Source organism: Terrapene carolina, unplaced genomic scaffold (assembly GCF_002925995.2).
Source record: "Terrapene carolina triunguis isolate 2854851 unplaced genomic scaffold, T_m_triunguis-2.0 Scaffold211, whole genome shotgun sequence".
NCBI lineage: Eukaryota > Metazoa > Chordata > Testudines > Emydidae > Terrapene > Terrapene triunguis.
The window spans coordinates 33401266-33428366 of NW_020664562.1; the positions used below are offsets into that span (position 1 = coordinate 33401266).

Genomic DNA, 27101 nt, shown 5'->3' on the forward strand with positions numbered 1-27101 from the left:
AGTGGAAGCTTTCTGATTTCAGCTTAGAAAAATGTCTCAAAGAGATGGTTAAAAGCAAGAGCAATGTTTTGTGGGCCTGCTCCTGCTCCCATGGAAATCAATGTAAAAACAGATAGTAGCTACAATACAAGCAGGAGGACGAGCTCTTATAAACACAAACTGCATTGGTTAGTTGTGAACCTTCGTGCCCCATGGGAATTATGACGGCGAGCAACGCCACTCCACCTCTTTCCTTGCGATGGGGGGTCCTAGGCAGAGAAGCTGCTGTCTTGATAGAGATGCCCAGGAGTAGGTGTGCCAGGTTTGGAAGTCTCGAGGGGGCTAACTAATCAGCTATTGGGCTGGTGTTCCTGATGGAGAAGAGCTTTCATTTTTATGGAGGGAAATGCTATTCTGACAATTAATCCTCTTGGTGAGGAGCTGGAATCTCAACAATTCTCTGTATGACTAGCCATAACATTTATATTTACCTAATTGGTTTATTTCTGTAAATGAAGCCTCAGCCTTTCACAAGCCAAAGGAGTTGCTCAGGGGATGCCTTGGGGCTGAGAGTGAGGGAGGGAAGCCACATCCTGATGATGTTAATATTTCAGTTTTGTTTTTCCCCAGAATGCATGAGATAACTCTGAAGTAAAACAAATAATAAAACACTACGCCACCTACAAAGCTCTCCAAGCTAAACCGTCCGCATTTTTAAACTAACAACATGCAGAGAGAAGACTCGAGTCAATAAAATGTATTACATATTTATAGACCAAATACTAAAGGACTTACAATGCCTAATCACAGAACTCAAAATCAGAAACACCAGTCATGAGAAACAAACCTACAGAATATTCTCAGAAAGCCACAAATCTTGACTATCAGTTTCTACTCAGCCTGACAGTTATATACTGTAATGCAGCTAAGAAAAAATATTATAGCAACAGAATGTCTCTGCTAAATTTTATTTTCCAAACAATACTAAATAGTTACTAAAGGATTTAACCTTGCATTAGCTTCCAAAACAATAGTTCAGGTTCTTTTTCTTTCTTTTTTGGTGTGTATGTGTGGAATAAAAATGGGTTCCCGGTAATTAAAATTTTGTCATAGAACCAACTGATTGAAACACTTGCTGTGAAAACGCTGGAACCCAATACTAATGTGTGTATGCTAGAATCACTAGATGGCACTGCAGAGAAGTTTTGCTTTGGATGAGTGAAAGTGTAACCTTTTGTCTTGCTGCAAGGTTATTACATTTGTGACACAAAAATTTTATATGGCTACATTAAACTTAGATGGGTTGGGGTTTAGTTTCTTATCTCTCTCTAGCTGGTTAATTTTTTTTTAACATAAGCATAAGGGAACTAGAGAGCATTTTCTATGTAATTTGAGGATGTAAGGCACACAACCTGAAGTAAAAAGCAGATATGAAAAAAAATCTGTTCAGAAGCCAATTAGGACAGTCAGCTAAGGATTTCTTCATTCTCATACAGAGGGGTTATAGCATCCAGAACCCGGGATTGAGAAGAACTACAGGACTGAGGGCCTGGAGAACTACAGCTGTGCAACATAAGGAATTGGAGAACTGGAAGTTTCAAAACACAGACAAATCCTAAAAGAAAATGAGGAAAATGTTAGGAAGCTGGAACAACATTGGCTGTGCTGTGTCCTGCTGTGGCTGCAGAATTATGAGTTGATCCTTTCCTGTGATTCAGGCTGGCTTTGTTGTTACTTTGTTTGTATCAGTCCGGAAGTTTGTGATATCTGCACAAGCCTTACTGCAGTCCAAAGTAAAACAACTTGCCCTAGAACTCTGTAACTTTAACAGATTTATTTTTGCTTTAATCTCTTTTCTCAAATTATTAATGTTCAAGTTTAAGGTGCAGCATTCCTTGTGGACATTTGCTTTTATTAAGGAAAGACAAATGTGCACCACCAGAAAACCCTAAGCATGCTGGGAGGAAAAATAGCTTACAGCATAATTTATGATAGAAATGTTCACCATCAGTAAATAAACAAGCCAATTTAGGCATCTTTGGTGTAATGTATGATGACTGGGAGCTACGCTGACACAGTGAGAATTGCTGCTGTCAGTTGATGGGGAATCTCTCTCCAGGTAGATGGTTCATGCTGTCAGCTGCTGTCTTCAAAGCTGCCACTATTACTGCAGGAATGAAATCGCATAGAACTCATGGGATCAGACACGTAACCTGCATAAAGCAGAGAGAAGTTCACGTGTTATTCACAATCACCCCTCAACATAGCAACACTTTTCTCCTTTCCAGCCAGGGACCATGTCATAAAGATAATGCGAATGTCTTTTTGAGATAAATAAGCAATGCACATGCTGATGTCTTTTTGCTGCCTATGAACCCCAAGTCAATATAATCTTCTGAGGAAAATAAATAAATTTCAGAAATAAAACACAAAGCCTACAGACCCTATCGTTCATGCAAGGAATTAACAGCAATCAGGCACAGTAAAACATCAATGCTTGACACAAAACTTGAATCAAGTATTTTAATAATACAGTGTATGTTTTATATTAAAATATCTTTTTTGAGCTTTCAAATTGGGGTCCAAAAGGGCCAAAGTAAGCAGCCTGTTATGAATAATTCTTTATGCTTTAATTCTCGGAGGTTATCAAGAAGGGATCTACTGCCATTGCATTATGTTTCCAATTAAAGGTGAACTGGTTCGCTGGCCAACAGTTATTGCTGTTCTTATGGCTCTGCTGTAACTTGTCTAAATCTGACCCAATCATCTCAAATTTCTGGCTACCGAGGCATTATACAGCTCTAGTCAGATGTCACGTAACAGAAAAAAGTTAATAACCCAAATATTTCTTGGCAAAAGATAAAACATATAGTAAAGAAGGAGAAAAAAAATAATCAAACAAAAACCTCAACAGCTAAGCTCAGCACCAATGCACATTAGCAGCCTGGAGGAGAACGGGCTTACAGGGGCCTAAGCAAACTTTGGTTTTAAATTGATTTTGAGAATTTGAATGAGCACTAGGCTCAAAGCGAGTGACCAAAGAATAAGATCACATGAAAGAGAAGTTGTTTGCGTTAAATGTGTAATGGTCTTGGAAATAGCTGTGTCATCTTACTGAAGCTCTGTGCTGATCTAACAGAAATATAGGAAACCTGGTTCACTGGGCACCAGGCACAGGGTTTAGCCCTAAAACTCCCTTTTGTATCTTTGACTAAAGCCCAATAACCAGCGATAACATCACTTTTTTGTTTAGTGTATAAAAAACAAGGATTTGAGAAGTTTTATTGTCAGAGCTTTTTCCTTCCCCCTTTGAGTCACACCTTGATGGGAAGGAATCTCCTGGGCCTGGTTCTGTTGTGAGTATTTTGGCCAATGCTTATAACTGTATTGCTGCTAGGACATAAAATCTAAGTGTGTATGTGCCTGTATTGGCATTTTGGATGTAATTAGCACCATGTGGCCTTTGGACTAATAAAGGAATACTTGTGTGGAATCATGGTACACCTTCATATACCCCTCTACCCTGATATAACGCTGTCCTCCGGAGCCAAAATATCTTACCGCGTTATAGGTGAAACCGCATTATATCGAACTTGCTTTGATCCACCGGAGCGTGCAGCCCCCCCCCCCCCCGGGAGCACTGCTTTACTGCGTTATATCCGAATTTGTGTTATATCGGGTCGCGTTATATCAGGGTAGAGGTGTACTTAAAATGGAAATGATTTCCAACCCAGCCCTATCTATGGGTACGGCTGGGTTGGACTCAGTTTTGTAGACATAGCCAAGCTAGCTTTATCTAGATAGCTCAGGTGCCAGAGCAGTGAAGCCACATACAGTGTGTGCTAGCCACCCAAGTTATTGCCCAGGGTTCTGGGTGGGCTAGTACAGTCACTGCTGAAACACATGCTGCTGTGGCGTCACTGCTCCAAGACCCAACCTAGCTAGATTGAAGCTAGCTTGAGTACATCTACATGTGCTGCCATCACAACCCTTGATTGCAGTATAGAGCAGTGGGCCCCAAACTTTTCCCAGTCACGCCCTCCCTTATCCTTGTCTGCACTCCCCTCCTTCCCTGGAGCCGGGAGTGTGGCCGTGGCTCCTGGGGGGGGGCGTCACGGACAGGGGCAGGGCTGGGGCCGGGAGCGGAGCCACAGCCAGGACTGGGGGTGGAGCTGGGGCCAGGAGCGGAGCTGCAGTTGGGCCGAGGCTAGGAGGCGGGGCTGGGAGCTGGGACTGAGGCTGGAGCAGAGTTGGGAGCAGGGCGGGGCTGGGTGGCGGAGTGGGGCTGGGCGGCGCTCCCTCCCCGCCCACCATGGGGGCTGGCCTGGGTCCCTCTGCGCCCCCCCGATCGTTCCGCCATGCCCCCCTAGGGGGAGTGCCCCACAGTTTGGGGATCACTAGTATAGGCAGATTCTATCACTGCTCACCACTGAGCTACCTAGTCATATAAAAGGAGAAACATGGATGGGTGAGAGCATTTCTAAGGCTCTTGGACACCTTAATCCTATTTACAAGAGGAAAAATATCCTCAAAGGCAGATACACAAAATAAAGATTCTTGGAGTAAGAGCAACACCTCTATTGTGCCCCAAACCACCGCTTCATCCCCAGGAAGAAAAGTCATTGTCCAACCTTAGTGCCTATCATTTAGCCCCTTGAGTGTGACACACTCCTCTATATGCAGTTAGGGGCATCAGAGCTGCCCACTATAGCAAACATCACTGGGATCCAAAATTCCTGTCCATCTGGACTTATGGCTGCCACTACGCTGGTGAGTGCAAAATGTCCATTGACTACTGAAGAGTTTAGTGCAGAATCAGTGTAACTGCTGAAATTTCCACTACTGAGGCCAAAGGCATGCGGGGCTTCTATACATGTGTGTAATAATTTACCTGTGATGCGGAAATTTACCTGTGGAGACATCACAGTACAGAGATGTACATGTGGCCTGCAGATTCCACCCAGAACTGAACAAGTCCCAAGATACTTGAATTCTGGGTGGTGATGTGTGTGGCTGCGGAGCTGGAAGCGCAGTTCTTTAAACAACTCTAAATTGCTAATCATATTTTAATATAACTGTGGATTTTAAGTACCTACCGATATATTGTATGGTTATGGTGGAAAGTGTTAATGGTTGTCACCAAAAAGGTCTTTGATCACTAGACAATCACAGACCTGGTTAAACCAATGGGTGCGCTCAGCACCCTTCATTCCGGATAAATGGAAGGAGCAATTTAGCCAATTTTACATAGTGAGAGCTGGAAACAACAGAACCCACTGCTCAAGGCACTGGGCCGCATGGCAAGGCCTGAGCAAGAACTAATTCAGGGAGAATAACGGGGTTCCGTGGAACTGGTTGCAAATGTATGGGCTAGGGGACTGATTGGGCAAGATGTGTGTGGGTGGAGAGGCAGGAAGTCAAAAAAGCGAGGAGTCAGTGAGAGAAGCAGTCATGAGCGTGGTCCTGAGATGGAGCAGAGAGACAGTCTTCCCTGGGCACAGAACTAACTGTCATTAGGGGACTTCAGTGGGAGCTGCTGGGTGCTCAGCATGTTTGAAAATCTGGCCACTTATTCATGTCATAATCTGGATTCAGGAACATCACTTCGGGCACCTGCGTTTGAGAGTCTAGTAGCTATTTAACTGCACCCTGCTGCCTTTAATTGCTGCTGTGGTCTGGGGGAGAAAGCACAGGAGACCTGGGTTATGTTCACATCCTTGCTGTGTCACCTTGGCCAAGTCAGTTCAACTTTCTGAGCTTCAGTTACCCTATTTGTAATTCGTTGGGGATAATCCCACTGGCTCTCCTTAGTAAAGTGCTATGGAAGAAGTGTGCCCCATGTTATTTATTATTAGCGTTATTTCCCGTGGAACTTCTTAATGCTATTGCCATTGATAGTGCTCGTTCTTGATAACACCTGTGTGTTATCGGCACACCATTCTCTACTGCCACGGGGCTAAGGCTATGTCTGGGCAGCGCACTTTATTTTGACAGCATTCCAGGTTTTACAGTTGTCCCGTGAACCCCCCTGCAACAATGAGTAAGTGTCACATTTAAAGCAAACGGTGAGAATGTCACATGTGGAGCTCTAATTTCTTCTCAGAAGAACCTGTTCCCAAACCAGCCTGTGACATACCAGGATCCTTTTGACAAACTGAGCTGAACCACAAGAAGCGGCAACAAGTCTGAGGTACTTAAGCTTCTTTTACTTAAATGTTTCCATTTACTCTAGCGCCATAAAACCGTTTTTACAACTATCATTACTTTTTATTTGCACTACAGCAGTGCCCAAAGGCCCCAGTCAGGGCTCAGGGCACACTGGGTGAGGGACTTTACACACTTATAATGAACAGACAGTCCCTGCCCCAAAGAGCTCAGGGCTAGATTTTTAAAGGTATTTAGGCCTCTAACTGCCATTGATTTCACTTGATACCTTTAATAAAATACCTTTAAAAATCTGGCCCGTACGGTCTCAGTATATGACCAAAGAAAACAGGTAGCTACGACAAACAGCTACAAGCTAACAGTGTGACATTGGTGATTAGATGTAATAAGCAACTGTCACAGCAAATGCCTTTTCAAAGAATTTGTTGATGCCTTAGGTGACTATAGCACTGTATACTTAAATGCATCTAGGAGGCCATTAGGGAACAAGTCCTCCTGCTTGTGTCTCCTTCAGCTCTAGATTTTAATCCCCAATGAATATCTGCCAGGGGACCTCCATGAGAAGGTAGTGACAATGCTGCAGAGGTGGCACTCCCCTCTACTGAGAGCCACCCCCGAGAGCCACTGGAGCTTTGGTCTTCTTTGCCGACATGGTTTGGTCCCCCTAAGGGCTGATCATTTTCAGCTTGGGGTGAAAAAAGCCTCTCATCACTCATGTCACTTAAATTCAAAGACAAGTACATCAGCCCCAAGGAAAACAAGTACAATTAAGCTCAGCTTTTGCTGAAGATGAGAATTCTGCTTGGACTCACCGTTTCTGTCAATAGGCGGGTACTGGAAATTCCTCCTCATGTCGTCCAAGGACAGGCCTTGAGAAGGGTGTTGACCAGTGCTGTAAAATTGACATGACACCCTCAGTTAAAGTGACCGAAATGAGTTGCATCAGATTTGATGCAAGAGTTGCATCCGTTGCCTTCAGCGTGAAGGGCTTTTATTCAGGATCGTGAATCAAACACACGTGCACACACCACACATTCCCAGAGTAACTGTCTCCAAATATCTCATTTTGGCTTCACAACTGCTTGTAAATTGCTATTTTAGTAGCAATTCTAGGCATCAATATTTTATGCATCACGGCTATCAGGTTCCTGCAAATTAGTTTATCTGACAAAGAACATCCCCACGCTGTCTTTCAGTGGTACTGACCACCACCACCACACTGCCAATGGGTTTATTTATCCTCGATCGTCAAAAGCTATCAGGTAAAGACTGTCCTTTACTGGCTCTTCTCAGATAACAGGCAAACAGAAATTGAGCATGCCCAGGGAAAAGAAAACAAGAAGCCCCAAGAGAACTGTATTTCCAGGGAAACATAAAAGAATAAGGCAAGATATATAGTGATTTGCGGTGGTTACGGTGACAGAGCATCTCCAGGCACACTGGTTGGAGACGTCGCTGGAAAGGACACTCAAGATTATTTGCAACAATGCAGTTTCCTTGGTGATTTCAGTGAGGCAAGCTGCTAACTAATGGCAGGTAAGGTTGTCACAACCTGGCTGATTTTACCCCTGAAAAACTTAGATGGCTTTCAAGAATGGTTAGGCAGTGGTAATATTTTATCCTTTAGTCGCCATTGTACCAAAGCTGATTTTAGATCAGACCTTTTTCATTTTTAAAATCGCTCTGCTTTTCTGTTATAACCTTTATTACATGAATGAAATGACTTTTCTCCTTCAAAAGGACACGCTGACTAATAAAAACATAAAAGATGTTCTTTTCCTCCCTGAGATATCAACTTATTTTTTGTATGTATAATGATACTTGACATTTTTATTCTGCATTGGATGAGCTTTTATAGGGAAGGAGACAAAAATTTGGTTTTGGGAGCAGCTCATCTATTGTATCTTTGGAGAAAAAACTTTTTGAAGGAATACTTTTGCAGGGGGTGAGGGTGTTTAAATAATAGTATAAGTATTATCCTGAAAGGCTTTATTAATTTGTTGCCTCTCTGTAACCACTCAAATCCATAATGTCTTACAAATATTGATCAGCCCACTGTGATAACTATGAGCTACTTTATTATATACATTTTACAGATGGGCAAACTGCAACACAGAAAGGTTAAGTGGCTTGCTAAAGGTTACATAGCATGTAAGCAGGAGAACTAAGAATAGAACCCAGGACACATGAGTCCCAGCACCTGTACTAAACACTAGACGATACTCCACCTTTTTAGAACTCTGGACATAAATAGAGCTTTGTTGTCATTGATAAAAGGTCCTAGTAAATATTCTGCAATTGAACTGTGGAACCATTGCATATCTTAGGCCAATGGTTCTCAAACTGGAGTCTGTGGACTCCTTAGGGTCCACGAGGGTACTCCAGGGGGTCTGTGAGTCATGTCCTGGGTTGCCGGCCCCGCTGATTAACTGTTCCCCGTCCCTCCCAGTGCCTCCTGTATGCTGTGGAATAGCTGTTCAGCAGCATGCAGGAGGCGCTGGTAGGGAGGAGGAGGAGTGGGGATGGGGCATGCTCGAGGGAGGGGGTGGAAAGAGGTGGAGAAGAGGAGGGGGCAGGACTTGAGTGGGGGTTGAGCACCCCCGGGGAAAATTAGAAGCTGGCTTTGGGGTTTGTGAAAAATTTTAAATCAAAATGGGGGGGCCTCGAGTTGCTAAAGTTTGAGAACTACTGTCTTATGTGGTTACATTCAATTGGCTTTTAACTTTGTGTCTTACACCTACTAGCGTGCTTTAATTAGAGAGGAGCCTGAACCAGATCTAACTTTCCCAAAGATTGGGGATGTCTGACCCAAGATTTTGGTTTGTCCAGCCATTAACGTCAGATCCAGATCGGAATTTTCCCAAAGGTCTGGCATTCTGATTCAGGCCTGACTCCAGTTACAATCATCAAGAAATCTCCTCAGCACTCAGTATATGGAAGATTTATATTTTAAAAAAGGGAATACATTTCCACGCCATGCACTGTATTTCCCTACAGCATGTCTCCTCCATGACCCCAGCAGCAAAGGTGTAGTTCTGTGAGACAGAGGAAAGAGAATTCCTATTCTTAGTTGAATAGAAATATTTACTAATTTGGGAGAATTCCCCCAAAATTCCTATTCTTAGTTGAACAAAAATATTTACTAATTTATCCACTAACCTCAACTCATGGCTTCATTCTGGCTATTTACAGAAGCAATACTTTGTCTCTGTCACTGCTCCATCTCCACAGTATCTTACATTAATACTAATTTATAGCCCCCCAAACAGTGCCTGGGCAATGATACCTAATTTGTGTTGTGGTCAAAATGCAAAATATACAATTTCAATAGCATCCAAATTGGTCCCAGCAGTTTTCATAAAAGAAACAATGTCTCAAAGCTACATTTACACAGGCAACTTATATAGCAGGCTATTGCTTCATAGGAGCATCAGCCTGCTAATAAAGTGCAATCATTTGAATGATGAGCTCAGAAGGCACAGCAATGGGGAAACATAAGTCACAAAAAAGAATAAATACTTAGAGACCATTTTGGGTTCTTGTTAAAGTCAATGAGTACAATTTTCAGAAATGCCTAAGGCCTTGTCAGTTAAAGCAGTATAACATCCCACTGTGTGAATGCTATAAATGTACTTAGACCAGTATAGTTTATTCTCATATAGGAAGAGGAGTAAGTTACACTGGTTGGTGTAAGGCACCTTTATACCAGTGCATCCACACTAGGGGTTGTACCAATATAACTATGTTGGTTAAAAAATCATACCCCTAAGGGCTGGTCCACACTAACCCCCCAGTTCGAACTAAGATACACAACTTCAGCTACGTGAATAACGTAGCTGAAGTCGAAGTACCTTAGTTCGAACTTAAAGGTACTTACCAAAGGTCCACACGCGGCAGCCAGGCTCCCCCGTTCACTCCGCCTACTCCTCTCGCGGAGCAGGAGTACCGGCGTCGACGGCGAGTACTTCCGGGATCGATCCGGGATCGATTTATCGCGTCTAGACAAGACGCAATAAATCGATCCCAGAAGATCGATTGCTTACCGCCGAACCCAGAGGTAAGTATAGACGTACCCTAACAAACAGTACAAAAACGGTGTGTAGCCCAGGCCTCAGTCACTTCAGAGCCCTGCAGTGTGGACTATGGGTGTGAATTGCAGTGCACACTAGCCTGATGTGCTGCAGCTCCCCCATGTGGATGCTGCGGGCACAAACTAAAAGGTAGCTAGTTCATGTTCACTTAGTCCTGTTCAAAGAGGACTACGTTAACCCAAACTAGGTACCTGTTAGTTTGTACCAGCAGTATCCACACAGGGCAGTTACCAAGCACCACTCTAGTGCACGCTGCATTCATAGCCCTGTAGTATGAACTGCAGAGCCATGCAAACCTAGCCTAAATCCCCTTGAAAGTCAATAGCAGTTAGACTAATAAGTGACCAGGGTGCTTTTGAATATTTTACCCTCATAAATAGTTGGCAAGCTGTTCAAAGTGTGTGCCCACTATTCCAGGGAATGCTGCCAAAGTAAGACATCTAGATTCCTCAGCTACCATATTAATCACATATAGTCTCACAATAGCAGGGAAGGTGCATTTGTACAGTTCACCAGATATAATATGTGCTGTATGTCTGGGATCCAACATTTTGACCTTCTATTTCCCTTCACTCAAGCATTATAAGTGTTTACATAGATGTACGTTCATAGAGAGAAATAAAAGTTTGTCTCTGATCACCTCGCTTCTATGTGTTGGACCCTGAACATACATGACATGTCATGTCCAGTGAGTGGTATACAGATATTATGCATTAAGCCTGTGGCTGGGGTTTTTCAAAGGAATGCAAGGGAGTTAGGTGAATTTCAATTGGAGTGGGGCACCAAATTCCCTGAGGTTCCTTTGAAAATTCCAGCCTACATTGATACAATGGCTTAGAGAAACACAAAGCACAAGTCCATTTCTGTGAAGCACATTGGTTTGAGCTTCCTGTATAGAATACTGTTCCTTTTTCTTCTGAGTGCAGAGTACTCAAAGGTCATCTTTATTTACCTCAGTGTCCTGCACTGGGTCACAAGAATTCTTCGAAGGAATCTCATGCTGCTCTGTTGTTGAGACAGGTTGGTATGAATGTAATGATTTAAAACTAGAGAATTCCTTCAACGTGCAAAACATGGATCACTGCCAAGTATTTGAAATATTCCACAGAGACTACAAACTTATAACTAATGTTTTGGTTTTGAGTAAAAAGCATATTGAATCTTCGGGGATGTTTGCATTAATACATGACTTTATAAAGCCAGACTCTCTCTCTCTCACTCTCTTTGTGCGTATGTATGGTGGGTACATACAAAAGAAAACAATATATATGTTACTGTATTTACTCTGCACAAAAAAACTGTACAAAAGATTACTCTTAATATACCCCCCAGTCTTAAGAAAAGACCACTTCCGTTGAGCACCAATTTTTATCCGTCCTTTGAGAGGTTGCTTTTGATGGGTTTCAGTGTGTGTGTGTGTGTGTGTGTGTGTGTGTAAAACAGAACGAGGTGGATGCTGCAAAAAAGGATTAATGAACATCAATTTTAATAAAAAAATGTATATTGTATTTTGAACCTTTTCATTCATTTCCTATAGATATTAGTACTTAGAATTTTTTGGTTGCAAGGATGTCCATAGAAAGAGACAATGTGATGAAAACTCATAGAAATACTTGCATGAACAGTCCTGAAGGCCCTTTGGAAGAGTCCTACAGAACTGTATAACAATGAAAAAATAGGTTTTGATAGACGTTATGTGAAATACAGACTTTAATCATGAATAAGCTCCTTTCCATAGGTTACTTGGACCATTCTACAGAATTCTATCACACAAAGATATGAATTTCTATTTAATTCTATAGAATGGTTTAAAATACATAGAAAGGCTATCGTTTTCTATTATATCCTGTAGGACTTTTCTGTAAAGAGGAAGCGTTTGGTGATCCTTGCAAAATCTCTTTGTGGGGCTGAGAATCGTCCAGCCCAGAGGCAGAAACAATACCATGCCATTTAGCAGTAGGCATACAAATCTAACTATGAATAGCAATTATCTGAAGCAACCAAGCCTTGATCCAAAGCCCATTAAAATAAATGGGAGTCCTTCCATTGACTTCAAGGGACTTTGGATCAGGGCTTAGTTGAAGTGAACCATTTCTGAGCAATCCACAGAATGAAATATGTTCACATAAGCCATTTGTTAAATAATTTTGGACCACTAGCAAATCTGTGTACTTTATGTCTGTTCATAGATAATACAAATAGAAAAAGAAGCTAAATTAATCTAACTAATTGCAAATAGCTGTCCCGGCTCTAATCTCATTGCATCTATCATGCCACTATCTAAACTAATGCTTCATATAATTAATATTCCATTTTAAATACAAATCAAAATTGGTTTGGTACTAACGAACAAAATTTTCTTTAAAAAAAAATTAGCTTGCTATAGAAACAATATCTTAATTGTGTAAACCAGTCCACCTTGAATACACAAATCAAGAGCAAAGTATATATCTGCAATATTGACTAAGCACATGGTTCATACTGCAGCCTTTGATGATACAGCCTTTCTGTAGAAATTCTTTAACTCCTTGGATAGAAGATACTGTTAGGGTAGCACCCACCTCAATACTGAATATAAACTATTCACAGAGAGGGCTTCTAGATCAGGAAGTGGAAAACTTCCCTGAACTTGAAGAATATTTTTTAAAAACCCTTCAGAACAGAGGACAGATTTTTGACTTCCTGAAGGCCCATATATTATTAAGTATTGCTATTTTTTATTGCTATTACAGTAGCACCGAGAGGTGCTAACCAGGATTTGAACTCCATTGCGCTAGTAGTTGTTCAAAAACATAGTAAAAATCAGTCCCTGTCCCAAAGAGCTGTTAGGTATATGCAGTAGTAAAGTTTGACTTTAAATCTGTTTATTTTGTGCAGAATACGGAGTAGATGGATTCCTATAATGATTTTCTGGTGCTTTCCCCACACTGAAATTTTAGGAGATAAACACACAATAAATTACACTTGCAAAATTCTACTCACCCACTCGGCTGTGATAAAATAATATTTATTGGTGGGTGGGTATGTCATGAATTTTTCTTTCATCATCATCATCATCTAATGTAGGTGAGCCTGTGTCTGGATTGATATTTCTCCATGACATTTTTGCAAATCTGTTTTAAACAATTTGGTTTGTAAGAAGGACAGTCAGCCTATTGTTCAGGATTTAAGGTCACTTTACAAATGGATTGTCTATGGGATAAATCCTAAGTATGTTTTTTAGTGAGCTAAGAAGCATAATTCCACATGCACTGCTCTGAAAACGTACCCCGAAGTCTACGATTCTCTATGAGAAACTACACTGAAAGGAAACTCTAGCTGAGGAATAGGTAATCTAATATTGCAAAGGTTCCCATAGGAACACACTTCTTTTATTTATACATGTTTGGAACAGCTGCCTCATTTGGAGTCTGGCTCTTGGAAAGTGCAGACAGATGCCCCTAGAGTAGAGCTGCAGTAAACGAGTCTCCCTGCTGGCAAACAAACTCTTCAAAGCTCTTGAGCCTACTGCCTATCATTTGTGTCTTGTATCTCACTGTACATTGTGGGCCTGAGCGCAGCAATTTTAGACTCATGACAAACAGCCAGGCAAAAAAATGGCCAAAGAATTTTGGTGTAAAAGGAAAAGCCAAGCAGAAGAATATGATCTGAGTCACTCCTTCCCCTGCCTCCCCTCTTTGTACAGCTGCAGAGTAGAGGGATCAGGATACAAATCCTCGACAAGTAGTATGTTTTCAAGTGTGTGATTGGCCTCCCTGTGTCCACTGTGCTTCATCTCAGAAACAGAACTGGGAATGAAACAGTGATTGTTTGAAGTTTACTGTCATTATTACTGAGCCATTGTCAGATGGTTGGAACTCTCATAAATTTCAGCTGAGTTCTGCTCACAAGAGCCATTTCAAACAGCACCTACACCCATAGGGTCTTACAACTACATACTGCCTTCAATTCACCCAATACTCAAGGGCTGAAATCCTGGTCCCATTAAAGTCAATGGCAAAGGTCTGAAACTCTGTGGTATTTTTACTTGGAAGTGTAGATAAACTGTGTGCATGTGTGTGCAAGTGTTATCATTTACACCCATGAAATCCACTGGGCAAATGTGTTTTTCAGTGCAAATTCTAAGAGGTACATGTATGCCAAGGTTAGATTTTTTGATCTGTCTGCAGTTGGATGTACAAGTATGTGCGTTGCAATTTTGTGCCTGCATAGGTGGAGGCCCAGCTGAAACCCTGACCCTATACCAAGCAAGCCAATTAGTCGTAATTATTATTCTTGCACAGTTGGACATATTAGTCCCTGATGCCAATGGCAGTTCTGTACAGGGACCAATTGCATGATAGGATATATGTTACAATCTGGAGAACTAATACACTTTATTAATGTCTTCTGCCTGTTACCTACATGAGTATGAGCTCAGGCAGAGGTGAAAGTAAGCTGGTACGGTGTACCGGCAAGAGCCGGTATGTCATGCCAGACTGTACCGGCTTCTCCGGCAGTGATTTAAAGGGCCCAGGGCTCCAGCCACTGCGGGGAGCCCTGGGTCCTTTAAATCACCGCCGGAGCCACCAGCTGCAGAGGCGACTGGGAGCCCCGGGGCTCAGGGGCGAATTAAAGGGCTCTGGGGCTCCCAGCCGCCTTTGCAGCTGGTGGCTCCAGCGGTGATTTAAAGGCCCTGAGGCTTCCAGCCACAGACAGAGCCCCAGGGCCTTTAAATCTTGAAAGGTCCCGCCTCTTCCGGTTGAGGTCACGCCCCCACTCAGGACTCTGGCGTACCGGTAAGTCCTTTAAGTTACTTTCATCCCTGAGCTCAGGGCATGTCTACACATACAGTGCTGCAGCTGCGCCGCTGCTGCATGTCTGGTGAAAACGTGGTATGCTGATGGGAGAGAGAGAGAGCTCTCCTGTTGGCATAATAAAACCACATCTGCAAGGGGTGGTAGCTATGTTGGCAGGAGAAGCTCTCCTGCCGACATAGCACTGTCCACACCGGTGCTTATGTCGGTGTAACTTGTGTCACTCAGGGGGGTGGTTTATTCACACTCCTGAGCAACATAAATTATGCCGACATAAGCAGTAGTGTAGACTTAGCCTCAGATCCAGAGACATTCTGTTTACACTGGACTAGAATGAAAGTAACTAAGTGTTCCAATGCACAGCAATACGGAAATTGCAATTCCAGCGACAGCGAAATTTCACCTAATGTGAAATTGTTCTGTGAAAATTTAAAAAAGGACCATACAAGGGTTCTACTGTATTGTTACATATATGCATATTATGTAAGCCAGCCATGATGAGAACCTAGCAAATAATCATCCTCTTTTATATTTTCAAACAATACTGTTCAGTGTGGGTACGTTTGGCAAACAGAGAATTTACTGAAATGCTTTTGAACTGTTCTAGGCATGAAAGTAAGCCTACCTCTATCAGACCATATCTGATACTCAGTTGGGAGAATAAACAAGGGCTGTTGGTTTCAAATGCTCCATAAAAACTGCATTTCAGTTCTGTACTTAAAAAAGAAGCTTTTTCATTTGGTCTGCCTTCAGTGAATATGCTTACGTAAACCTTGAGAAGCCTTTGAATTGAAAATATCATTAGCCATGGCTCTAGGACTCTGACACTTTTCAAAGTGCAGGCAGAAGCGGCATTACTAAACAGAACTTTACTTAAACTTAATTAGTCATTGGGGATATTATTTACTTCACAGCGTATAGAAAAACAAAGGTCTGTCACCACTAGACATATCTGAACTTAGCAGATGTATTCATGGCTCCTGGCTTCTATTAAGGATCTTCTAAAAATATGCTTTCAGGTCTTCCTTTTGTGAAACTTTGACAGGATAATAGAATGAGATTTGCTGAATTCCACTAAACTGTAAAGTAACGTGTCATCAGCTTCACTTACTCTTCAAATGTTTTTCTCTGGGAAAGCTCATCAATCCAGCTTTTCAACCTCTAAAACACAAAGCCATGAAACAAAAAGGGTGACTCAATCACTTGTCCAAGTGACAGAACATGAGATGTTTAACGTTAGCTACCAATGGCAGGAGACCGGCTGCTTGTTTTAGGTTTGCTTAGAGTTTGTCTGTATTTCCAGCCTCAATGCAAATATTATTCTAGGGCTGAGGGGAGTGTTATGAGGCTCAGGCCTGTTCCCGGGGCTCTTGCTTTCCCAGCTGCTATGAGATGTGTATTAAAAAGACAAAGTACTTTGCTCCGGGGACTGACAGATGCAGTTTTCTTAGAGTGCCACCGCTTGCTGATGCATGGAGTGGCACTGTCATGGCTCTGGAGGAAGCTAAGCAACAGCATCCAGTACAGGTAGGAAGCAGAAAGAGAAGAGGGACAGAGAGAGATTCCTGTAAAGAAGCTGTCAAGGCTGTATCCCCACTTTGAACTTTAGGGTACAAATGTAGGGGCCTGCATGAAAACTTCTAAGCTTAACTACCAGCTTAGCTCTGGTCCCGCTGCCACCATCCTCACTGGATTCCCTCCCTGGGAAGCCTTGAGAAACCTCTCACCAATTCCCTGGTGAATACAGATCCAAACTCCTTGGATCTTAAACAAGGAGAAATTGACCCTTCCCCCCTCCTTCCTTTCACCAACTCCTGGTGAATACAGATCCAACCCCCCTTGGATCTTAAAACAAGGAGAAATCAATCAGGTTCTTAAAAAGAAGGCTTTTAATTAAAGAAAAAGGTAAAAATCATCTCTGTAAAATCAGTATGGAAAATAGCTTTACAGGGTAATCAAACTTAAAGAGCTCAGAGGACCCCCCCCCTCTGTCTTAGGTTCAAAGTACAGCAAACAAAGATAAACACTCTGGTAAAAGGTACATTTACAAGTTGAGAAAACAAAGTAAATCTAAGACGCCTTGCCTGGCTTTTACTTACAATTTTGAAATAAGAGAGACTTGTTTAGAAAGATGGGGAGAACCTGGATTGATGTCTGGTCCCTCTCAGTCCCAAGAGCGAGCAACCCCTTAAACAAAGGGCACAAAACAAAAGCCTTTCCCCCCCCAAGATTTGAAAGTATCTTGTCCCCTTATTGGTCCTTAGGGTCAGGTGTCAGCCAGGTTACCCGAGCTTCTTAACCCTTTACAGGTAAAAGGATTTGGAGTCTCTGTACACAGGAGAGCTGTTACCCTTCCCTTTATAGTTATGACAGAAGCGGGGAAAGCTCATTCTGTCTAAGCCTAATATCCTCAGTATTCTTCTTCTTCCTTTTGTCTGCCTTACTCTCCTCGTAGGCTCCTCCTGTCCCTTCTCTGTGCCCCAGCTTCCCTTCTCACTGGAACATTTGTCCCTTTAGCCCAATACCCACGTTGTGTCTTTTCATGCCACCCTATATTCCTGGGATAAGCTCTCTGCTCTGCACGCAAAGTTCTCTTCATCTCCTCCATGGAACGACTACAACTTTTCTGTGAAGGATCCAATAATGGCCATGCTTCCCCCTCTCCCCATAGTTATGTTCTACTCTATCTTGCTTGTGTGCCTGCCTTTAGATTAGAAGATCTTTGGGGCTGATCTACCACAGTATAAAGTCATGTACATTTGTGGTCCTAGATACATTATTGATATTAATTCATAATTTATAGCAAACCCTCCTGTTTGTGGACAAGCACACTAGGGGCAAAGACTAATGCAAAACATAAAATCATAGAAAGATAAATATGTATCTGAAAGGAACATAGCAACCCCTCCGTGCGTTTGCATACTATCAGGGTGCAGCTCCAACAAATCTTGGGGGAAACTTGGCTTGAATCACTTAGTGCAGCATCTCACAAAATTAATACCGAAGCACTAGCCTAGAGAAACAGGCCGAGATCCTCAGGTCTGGCCAACTGTGTTTTATACAGAATCAGTTGGGAGCGGGGGTAGCAAAGCTTGCTTTAAGGAGCTTTGTATCCCTGGTCCAAGACTTGATCTCTGCCAGGCCAGACTCCAGGCAAAAGTCACTGTAGCATTAGCAGTGGAAATCCTCAAACTGGATAAAGGGCCACTTTCTACTTTCAGCCCAAAGCAGCCAGAGGGGACTGAGAATCATAGAATATCAGGGTTGGAAGGGACCTCAGGAGGTCATCTAGTCCAACCCCCTGCTCAAAGCAGGACCAATCCCCAGACAGATTTTTGACCCAGATCCCTAAATGTCCCCCTCAAGGATTGAACTACAACCCTGGGTTTAGTAGGCCAATGCTCAAACCACTGAGCTATCCCTCCCCCCCATGAATTTTAAATATCTAAAAAACCCACAGAACTGCTGAGAATTCAGCTGTTGAGAGGAGGACTACAATACAAATACAGGCGTGCATGAAAAGCTACAACTCTGTACCATGGCCCTGATTTCACGGGTGGCAGAAAAGCTAAATCTCTAAAGCTGCTCATCCTTAGAACATCTTTCTTAGCCCCATCCCATAGACACTTCACTGAAAGGATGAATCGACAATTTGTTGTCAATTGGATAAAAGATTATAATAAAAAACTAGAATAACAGAAACTTTAATAAATCACTTAACGCAGCCTCTCCAGATGTCAAGTTTGGAGTGGGGGGAAACAGCAGCTTAAGGAAAGCAGAAGCAGAGATAAAGCTTGGAAAAATGACCTTTCCCTTGATAAAAATGTAAGGCCTTTTCCTTAGGGATTGTGTGGGGAAGAATTTCAACTTGGCTTTTCTCTCCTGCTCCCTCCTCTTTTTAGTGGTTAGTAAAGGACAGGGCTCTGATCCTTACTCCAAGTGGACAGCTACCTGGGAAAAAGTTCAATGGTGCCAGGGATGGAAAGAAGCTGGGTGGGGGATATAGAGCTGGTGTTTTAGTCTATGCTGGGCCATTGCTTGCTCTAGAGGGAAAGAGCTATTTAACAAAACAGACAAGAGTCTTCTTGCTGGAGGAAATCGATCACTCAAAATGCCTTGGTCTTGCACAGCTGCTTCCTGGATGTATCACATTTCTTTTCCAAACCTGTGCTGAGGCACTGCAAGTAGAATCTCCCATCCCTGGGGCTGGAATCTCAATGTGTGTGTGTGTCCTATATGTACACTGCCCAGATTCAAAATAGAAGCTCTGTGGTTTGCTAGTGGCACCACTGCCATCTTAGGCTTCAATCTTTGAAAGATGTCCACAAGCAGACTCCTGTAGCTACAAGCCCTTTCACGGGCTTGGCTTGAGACGTATTTCTATAGAGTTCACATGGTATTAATTATGAGGCTACGCACAGGCATTCGGGGTCTGACTGCTTGCATATCTTTGCAGGATGGAGGCTATCTGGGGCAAGGACTGCATCTTTCCTATGTATGCATGTATCTCACGAAGTGCAATGGGGTGAAGATTCTGACTGGGGTCTCTGGCACTTCTGTACTATTAATAATATATAGAAATAAATAGTAGCATGCGAGTGATATTAAATGTGTCTATAGTCAGGTCAAGCCAACACAACACAATACAATACAAGGCGTGCCAAGTTCTGCATAGGAGGAAGCTATTCTTGCATAGATCATAGGTCCTGCCCACACTACAGATTGAACTATGTTGGTAGCAACCTTATTCAAAAGCAGTTATCGAACAAGGTTCTGTGTGAATGGTGCCAGGGAACTGTTCTTGTAGCATGTTTCTGGCGTGATTCCCCTGTCCAGAATGGAGAGGGAATTCATTGAGTACCATGGTAGGTCACACCATGCTCTACATAGAAATCTTTGGCCACCTGAGCTGGCCTATAGCATGGTTTCAAACGCATCTACCCCATAGTTTGTAACCAATGCCTAAGAATGTGTTAATTTCACACTTCAAAGAAAACGAGGCACAAAATCATTCTGATTCATGCTAATTCCATTGGGTCTGGGGTCTACTTAGAATAAGAGGAATGTTATTCTTCTGCAAATTTGCCCTTATATAAGAAGTGCTAAAGGTGTAAAGAAGTAGAAAATCAACTATTAAAGCTTCTAATGTGTGATGGGTTGATACATTAAGCAGCCTGATTAGACAGGCAATCAGAATGCATTGCTATTGCACCCAATTCATTACGAGGGCACTGTGACCTGCCTCTTATTACTTCACACATGGTAACCGCTGCCACGCAGGAGAGAGACTCACTAAACACAAACACTAAAGTTACAAGGCAAGAAGCAAGCAAATAACTTCAGTGTCATGCCTGTTTAACTCCATGTACAGGACAGGGAGATTTCATTAGATGAATTGTCTCAGCTGTGTTACCAAGCTGCACACTGCACAGTATTTCAGAGAATATGAAGTGGTCAGAACTGAGAAAGTAGAAGAGATGGAGAAATATTCCAGTGGAATGCAGCCAGAAATACAGAGCCCCTCTCTGCTCACATTTTCCAAAATTAAAACCTTCAGAAACTATTGTAATTAGAAAGTCGAGTCATTAATCATCTCAGTATGTTGTATAATTGAAAAACTACAGAAATCATTCCCATTTTATTGTACATTTTGCCTCTAGGTGAATCTTTCTAAGTTCTATTTATAGGGTAGCATTTAGTTAATTTTTGTTGCAGAGAATTTGAGAGGGGGGAGGGGAGACTTTCAATAACCCTTTGGGTTATAGAGGAACCCATTCAGTGAACTAACGAGCGTGTCTGGCATATTGAGAGTACTAAATTATAGGAGCAGGCAGGCTGTAGCAATAGCTTCTTCACTCTCTCTCTCTCGGGTGTCTGCACTGTAACCTAAATATGTCACTCCCTCATTCTTTTCATGCAAAACTATTAAATTCTACAGCAATATCTGGTCCTTTACGGAAGAAGGATTAAGCCAGGGTCTCTCTTCCTTTCTCCTGACCCCAATCCCCACCTTCACTTCCCTCTCACATTTAAAGCAGATCTTTTATTTCACCAAATGAGGATTTCTATTTTTAATATGGAAAGCCTTCGCATCTAAGTGCAGGTGTGCATTCCCTCCCTCCCCATCTGGGGCCACTACTTTAACCCTTTCCAGCTCAGGCCTTTCACTCCCCATAAGAGCCAGGAGGGCAGGATGCCCAAGTGGTTTCTCTGCTATTACAGTTTTTGACTGCTTGGTGGTGCTAGAGAGTAAAGCATAAATCTGTGTCTTCTAGCAGAAATTAAGTGTCATTTCATTTCAGCAGTGCTCTCAGTCCCCATGAGACCGAGAAGGGAGATTGTTAAATTTGCCCTCAAACCCAGGTCTCCCAAGTGGTAGCACAGACTACTTCAGATATGAACCTTAATGTTACAATAACACAGAGAACATAGATCTCAGACAGCCACAGAAAATTCTGTAATGGCTTCTCTTCTGTAAAGAAATGTAACACATATATTAGCATCAGTCCTTATAGCATTTACTGTTCCTCTGTTTTGATTTAATTGTAGCATATATTAGGGGTGAAGTCCTGGCCCTACTGAAGTCATTGGGAGTTTTACTATTACTGCCATGGGGTCAGGATTTCATCTGATGTCTCTTGAACACTAAGGACTAAATGCTCACTCTAGACAGAACCCTGGGCAACTCAGGAGCAGTCCCAGGAAGCCCTGTGACTTGGATACACATCTGGAGGCACAATTCCTTCCCGGCTTCCTCCCTCCTGTGGGAGGAAGGAGACAGGGTCAGGAGAGAGTAATTTGCTCCTGGCATATAGGGGCAGCAAATTGCAACACCCTTCATGCTGGCTGCCCATTGGGCAAAGCCAAGACTCCACCCACTCCAGGGATGTGTCCAGATACAGAATACCCTAGGACAGGTGGCCCACGCAGGTTCTCCTGCAGTATAGTTCTAGTCACAGTCTAGCCCTGCTGATACCATTTAATATCAGTGCACCATCGTTAGCTCAATAGCTGTAACTTTTGTCCACAGGCCTCACTTCAGTCCTTTCATTTTGCTCAGATCACAATTTAAATGAAAACAAAACAAACAAAAAAAGAGAGCCTGGCACTAAGACGCATATTGCAAAATCACAGTAGCTCACTTTGCTTTTGTACTGCAGCCTTCTCCCCCTACCTTAAACCTTTGTCTACTTAGAGTGTAAGCTGTTCAGGGCAGGAGCTGGGCATTTTTTATGTCTGTGAAATCCAAATGTAGTAAATATATACATACATACATATATACTACTACTAATCTACTGGAGATGATGGCATTTTATTGCTGTTCAAACACCACTCCAGATAATGGCTACACACTTCATATTAAAGTAATCTTAACGTTAAGCAAGGGTGGAGGAAGGTTTCCTGGTAACACAAATAATAATATAACTTTCTCCCCAAGCCTGACTGTTTGTAGTGTTCCCTGAAGGAATGACTGTCTCTGCCTCTAGTTCCCACTGGCCAGAAGGCCACGCCCATGTCTCTTATATCTTGGAAGAATTAACAAACTATGTTTGTCTTAGGGAGTCAGTGGAATCTACTTGGCAGCTCTATGCAGGGTTTTGCTGCCTGCTAACTGGGTGAGCCACCAGAAGAGCCCTGACTTCTACTAGCTTGTTTTTATGAATGTGTCTCACATGAACACAGTTCCCTCTAGTGGCTAGATAATGTATAGAAGTTTATGAATCTATTGTCTCCAAGGTACAAACCTGGTCCTTTAGCTCAAGCAAGCTCAAACTTGCCACAGTTCCCCTAATAAGAAATTGCATCATATAACTGATGATAAAGCCTATTTTCAAAGACTGAACAATGCTCCCATGCTAAGAAAAAAACTTGACGGACTATGTGTAACAGCACCAACTGGCGACACCCACATATTGAAATGCTTGTCAGCTATCTAACCTGGCTTTTCCATCTTGAAGCCAGAAGCCCCTATGGCTGTAGTTTACATACACTCTATTAATTATTCACAATTTTTTTTTGCTAAGATAAGCATTTTGATTGCTTAACCTTTTTTCGCTCAGAATTTCAAATGCAAACCAACAAACTATAATGTAAAAACCCGGCTCCCGCGGGTTCACTGGCAGGTAGTGGAAATAAGTGTGTCTGCCTACTGAACACTTCTAATGACACCCCTCGATGGGCAGTCATCATTCTTTGTTGTCCTAAGGTAGAGCAGTGTTGCCGTATCTGCAGTCCAACCAGTGCAGGCAGTTGTCTAAATACCCCCATCAATGTTTTTATTTTTTTAAATCATGAAAAAAAATCTATATTAATATTAGATTTTGTGAAACCTACCCAACCAGATAGAGTCCATAACATTTTAAATACCTTGGGCTTATCATATTGTTGTACGACTATCTGAGAAGCTAGGATTCCAAAACACTTTTCAAACCTTTCTACAGCAGCAACTACATATCATAGGATTATTTAGTTATGGCATTTCCCACTATCTACAAGGCGCTTACCAAACCCCCAAGAAGATTGGTCCCTGATCTGGGAATCTCACAGTCTATGGAAGATGATGGATGTCTCCTTGGATGTCCTTTCTTGATGCTGCTCACCACACTGTCCCATAGTAAGAGCTAGGCCAGCCTCAAGGGGTTGCCACTTACCTTTGTGACCAAACAGCATAAGCTCTTGCATTCAAGGCGTATTCCAACTCAAACCGGCTACGTAAAGCTGCAACATGGCTACGGCCAGGACCTCCTCGTGCAATGAGACAGTCAGAAGAAGAGGAAGGAGACAAAGAGCCACTGCTGTTGCTGGAGGCTGGAGACATCAACTGGATTAAAAAAGAGCATTGTCAACATTTGCTCCTGAGCCTTAACAGTGTTAAAGAGGCTTCAACGCACTGAGCATGTGCAACAGAACACAAGAATTTTGCTGCAGTCCTGGATTATTTTTATTCTCCTCTTTCTCATTAATATTTGTGTCCCTTCTTTCTTCTGCTGCATTGGCTGAAAAAAGCAGTGCCTCCTGACTTTGATCAGCAGCAGATGAGAGCTGCATGCAGTTTACCGAGGGAAGTGGTAAATTCATCATCTCTTGGAGTCTTTAAATCGAGATTGGATGTGTTTCTAAAAGTTATGCTCCAGTTCAGCCGTTAGTTATTGGGCTTGATAGTGTTCACTTACGTAGCAGGGAAGAGCAATTCCTTCCACTTCAGGAATTATTGGGTGAAATTCTATGGCCTGTGTTCTATAGGAAGTTATGCTAGATGAGCATAGCAGTCTCTTTTGGCCTTATAATTCACGAATCTCTAAGTAGAAACCCAGAATGGCAGGGCAAGCGTGTAGTGTTAGGAGGCATTTAAAAGTTTAAAAAGGAACAAAATTAATTTTCTGAGTTAGGGGAGAGGAAACAAAAGGGACAAAAAATCTTATCACCCCAGATTTCATCCTTTGTTGCCTGTAGCACTTAATAACTCTCCACAGATTTTGTTCCTTAAAACTCTCCTAAACAGGGTTTTGCCATGGAGACAATGGAGCTTAAGACTAACTCCTTAGATAAATAAAGCTTCTTTTTTTGGTTCATAGCCCAGATTTCATCCTACATGCACTGCTGCCTATGTATCACAGAAGCCAGTTCTCCCGTAAGACAGCACGGTTACTTGTGATATAGTACTTCACTTGTTTTAAAAACTTAAAAGCTTCCACCTACACATAAAGCAACCTGCTGCAGTCAGAGCATGAAGAAATGTAATAAATTACGGGAGTCTGCTCTGACCCTTCAGCTCAAGAGCAGTGATACATCTGAAAGAAAAGGGGGAATTTTTATAATTCTTGTGTGTGCACGCACACCCCCACACACAGATACACACAGATACACAGAGCAAATGTAAATTCAGGACTGGAGTCCCTAATCAAGCTCACTTCCTGTTTGATCAGTTATCTTCAATTGTTTATTAGCCATAGAGAGAAGCAGAAATGTAGCTTTGTATTTCTCTTTTTATGTTTGCTCTTTTAATCCCCCTCCCTAAAATCCATGTCAGACTCTTCTTTCTAGCCAAGCAGACCTGGGATTGCTAGGTGGGGAGAAGTGGATCTGCCTAAGACTACTGCAAGGTACATCCCTGCAATGCTGAACAGTCTCTCTCTGCAGCATTACCATCTCTGGAAATGCAGGGAGCCAAGAGCAAGTGAGAGACCTGATCTCATATCATGCTCACGGCAGTGTGTTCTGTCAGGCTGGCCTTTGGCCTTCTTCTTCTCAGGGCACTCATGGGGCTATTGTTTACTGTATCACCTTAAAATTTAATGAGGGAGGTTACAACTGGGTGAATCGGGTCAACAAATTCTATGGTCTCTTTCACACTTGTGTTGCTCCCCAACTTGCATTCACATTTGCTCATTTGGTGCATTCATATTACTTCACTGCAGGAGCTTATATCTTTACCTCAATATTGCATAGGCATTCTTCTAATTTTGTGACTACTTCAGAAAATTCTGGTCTTCCCTGTGAATACGAGAGAGAGAGAGAGAGAGAGAGAGAGCATGCACATTGTGTATTGCAAATAGAAGAGGGGCTGCTAGTGGCAGTTTTGATTTTTAAAATGTAGATATCTGCATTTGTAGGAGACCCTGACCAGGAAAGATGATACCATTTACAGATAAGCCTGCTCGTGTACAGCCTGTTCTAACTTCCCTTCTAGACACTATACAGATAAAAAAGGGGGTGATTGTGCAGCCTCTCCACTTCTCTCTGCATTCCTTGGTGCCACCGTGAGTATACGTGCATGTCCTATACAAACTGCATGTTCAGATCTTATAGCATGAGCATTTTCTAGAAGCCACAAGTGCAGTACTTCTGGTTTTTATAGGGCCTGCCAGTGTGTAACTTATCAGATGTGCACTTAAGGAGACTTTAACGCCAAGACAGGGATCACTACTTGGGCTGGTGGCAACCCCTCCCCTCCCACTTTAAGAGTCTTAGGGTCAGTCCCTGCAGCTCTTACTCACATGGATAGTCACATTGACAGCAGCCAGACAACACACATGAGCAGGACTTCAGAATTTGACTCTAAATCTCAATTTTAGATTTAGTAGGGTTGTAGCCATACTACGCTAATAGGTTCTTATTGCTAATCTAAGTGCCTTGTGACACACTGTGCAATGTGTCCCCAGCAAAGGGCCAATTTGCGTGATGCTAAGAGCTTCTGTTATGTGCTCCAAGCTGAGAAGTAGAGGGGACACTTTTGAAAGCTGTTGTGTCGCCTTGCACTAATACAACTAGACTCAGTAGTAAAAACCTATTCACTTTATTGAATAGCTTTTCCCTTCTATGTTAACACTGAATGGATTAAATTTTTCCAATGTATCCTGACACCAATGCACAGAGTCTTTTGCAAAACCAAATATGGGTTCTTGAAGACTGTCTCTTCTTCAGTTGTTCTATGGCTGTGGTCAGGAGCATGGAGAGGATCTTCTCTAGGCATTACAGAAGGCCTGAATATGAAATTATTTAATGGGGTTTGCTTGATATCTCAATCTATTCATTATATTAAATGGACTGTAATTATGGAGATATCTGTCTGCCTCTCTTCTTATACTGGGCCTGACAACATAATCTCTATGGCCGCAGTTCTGCAAATCACGTAAGCACATGCTTATCTTACAGAGTGATTAAGTCCCATTGACTTTAACGATCCAAAGCCTATTGGAGTTGATGGAAGGACTCCCATTGACTTCAATGAACATGGACAGGGCCGGCTCCAGGCACCAGCCGACCAAGCACCGTGGCGCTGGGGGAGGGGGGTTGGGCGGCCCGGCGTGGCGCTCCGGGGGGATGGGGGTTTGGCCGGCGCGGCGCTCCGGGGGAGGGGTGGTTTGGGCGGTGCAGCCTGGAGCTGGGGGGGGTTTGGCCGGCACGGCGCTCCAGGGGTTTGGGCGGCCCGGCCTGGCGCGGCGCTGGGCGCTGGGGGTGGCAGGGGTTTGGCCGGCGCGGCGCAGCGCTCTGGGGGTTTGGGCAGCCTGGCCTGGCCCGGCGTGGCGCTCGTGGGGGGGGGGTGTTTGGGTGGCCCGGCGAGGCGTTG

At 42.9% G+C, this 27101-nt stretch overlaps 1 protein-coding gene across 1 annotated transcript in view; it reads right to left on the bottom strand.

The window, feature by feature from the left end:
* Positions 1 to 1187: 1187 nt before the first annotated feature.
* LOC113407389 (serine/threonine-protein kinase TNNI3K) overlaps positions 1188 to 27101 on the bottom strand; it is a 168811-nt gene continuing 142897 nt past the window's right edge. Inside the window, exons 22-25 of the mRNA XM_026655826.1 lie at positions 25466 to 25525; positions 23683 to 23852; positions 6957 to 7036; positions 1188 to 2192 (exon numbers count right to left, since the gene is read on the bottom strand). Of these exons, the coding sequence (XP_026511611.1) occupies positions 2116 to 2192; positions 6957 to 7036; positions 23683 to 23852; positions 25466 to 25525 (387 nt within the window). The 3' untranslated portion in view covers positions 1188 to 2115. The remainder of the gene's footprint in view (positions 2193 to 6956; positions 7037 to 23682; positions 23853 to 25465; positions 25526 to 27101) is intronic.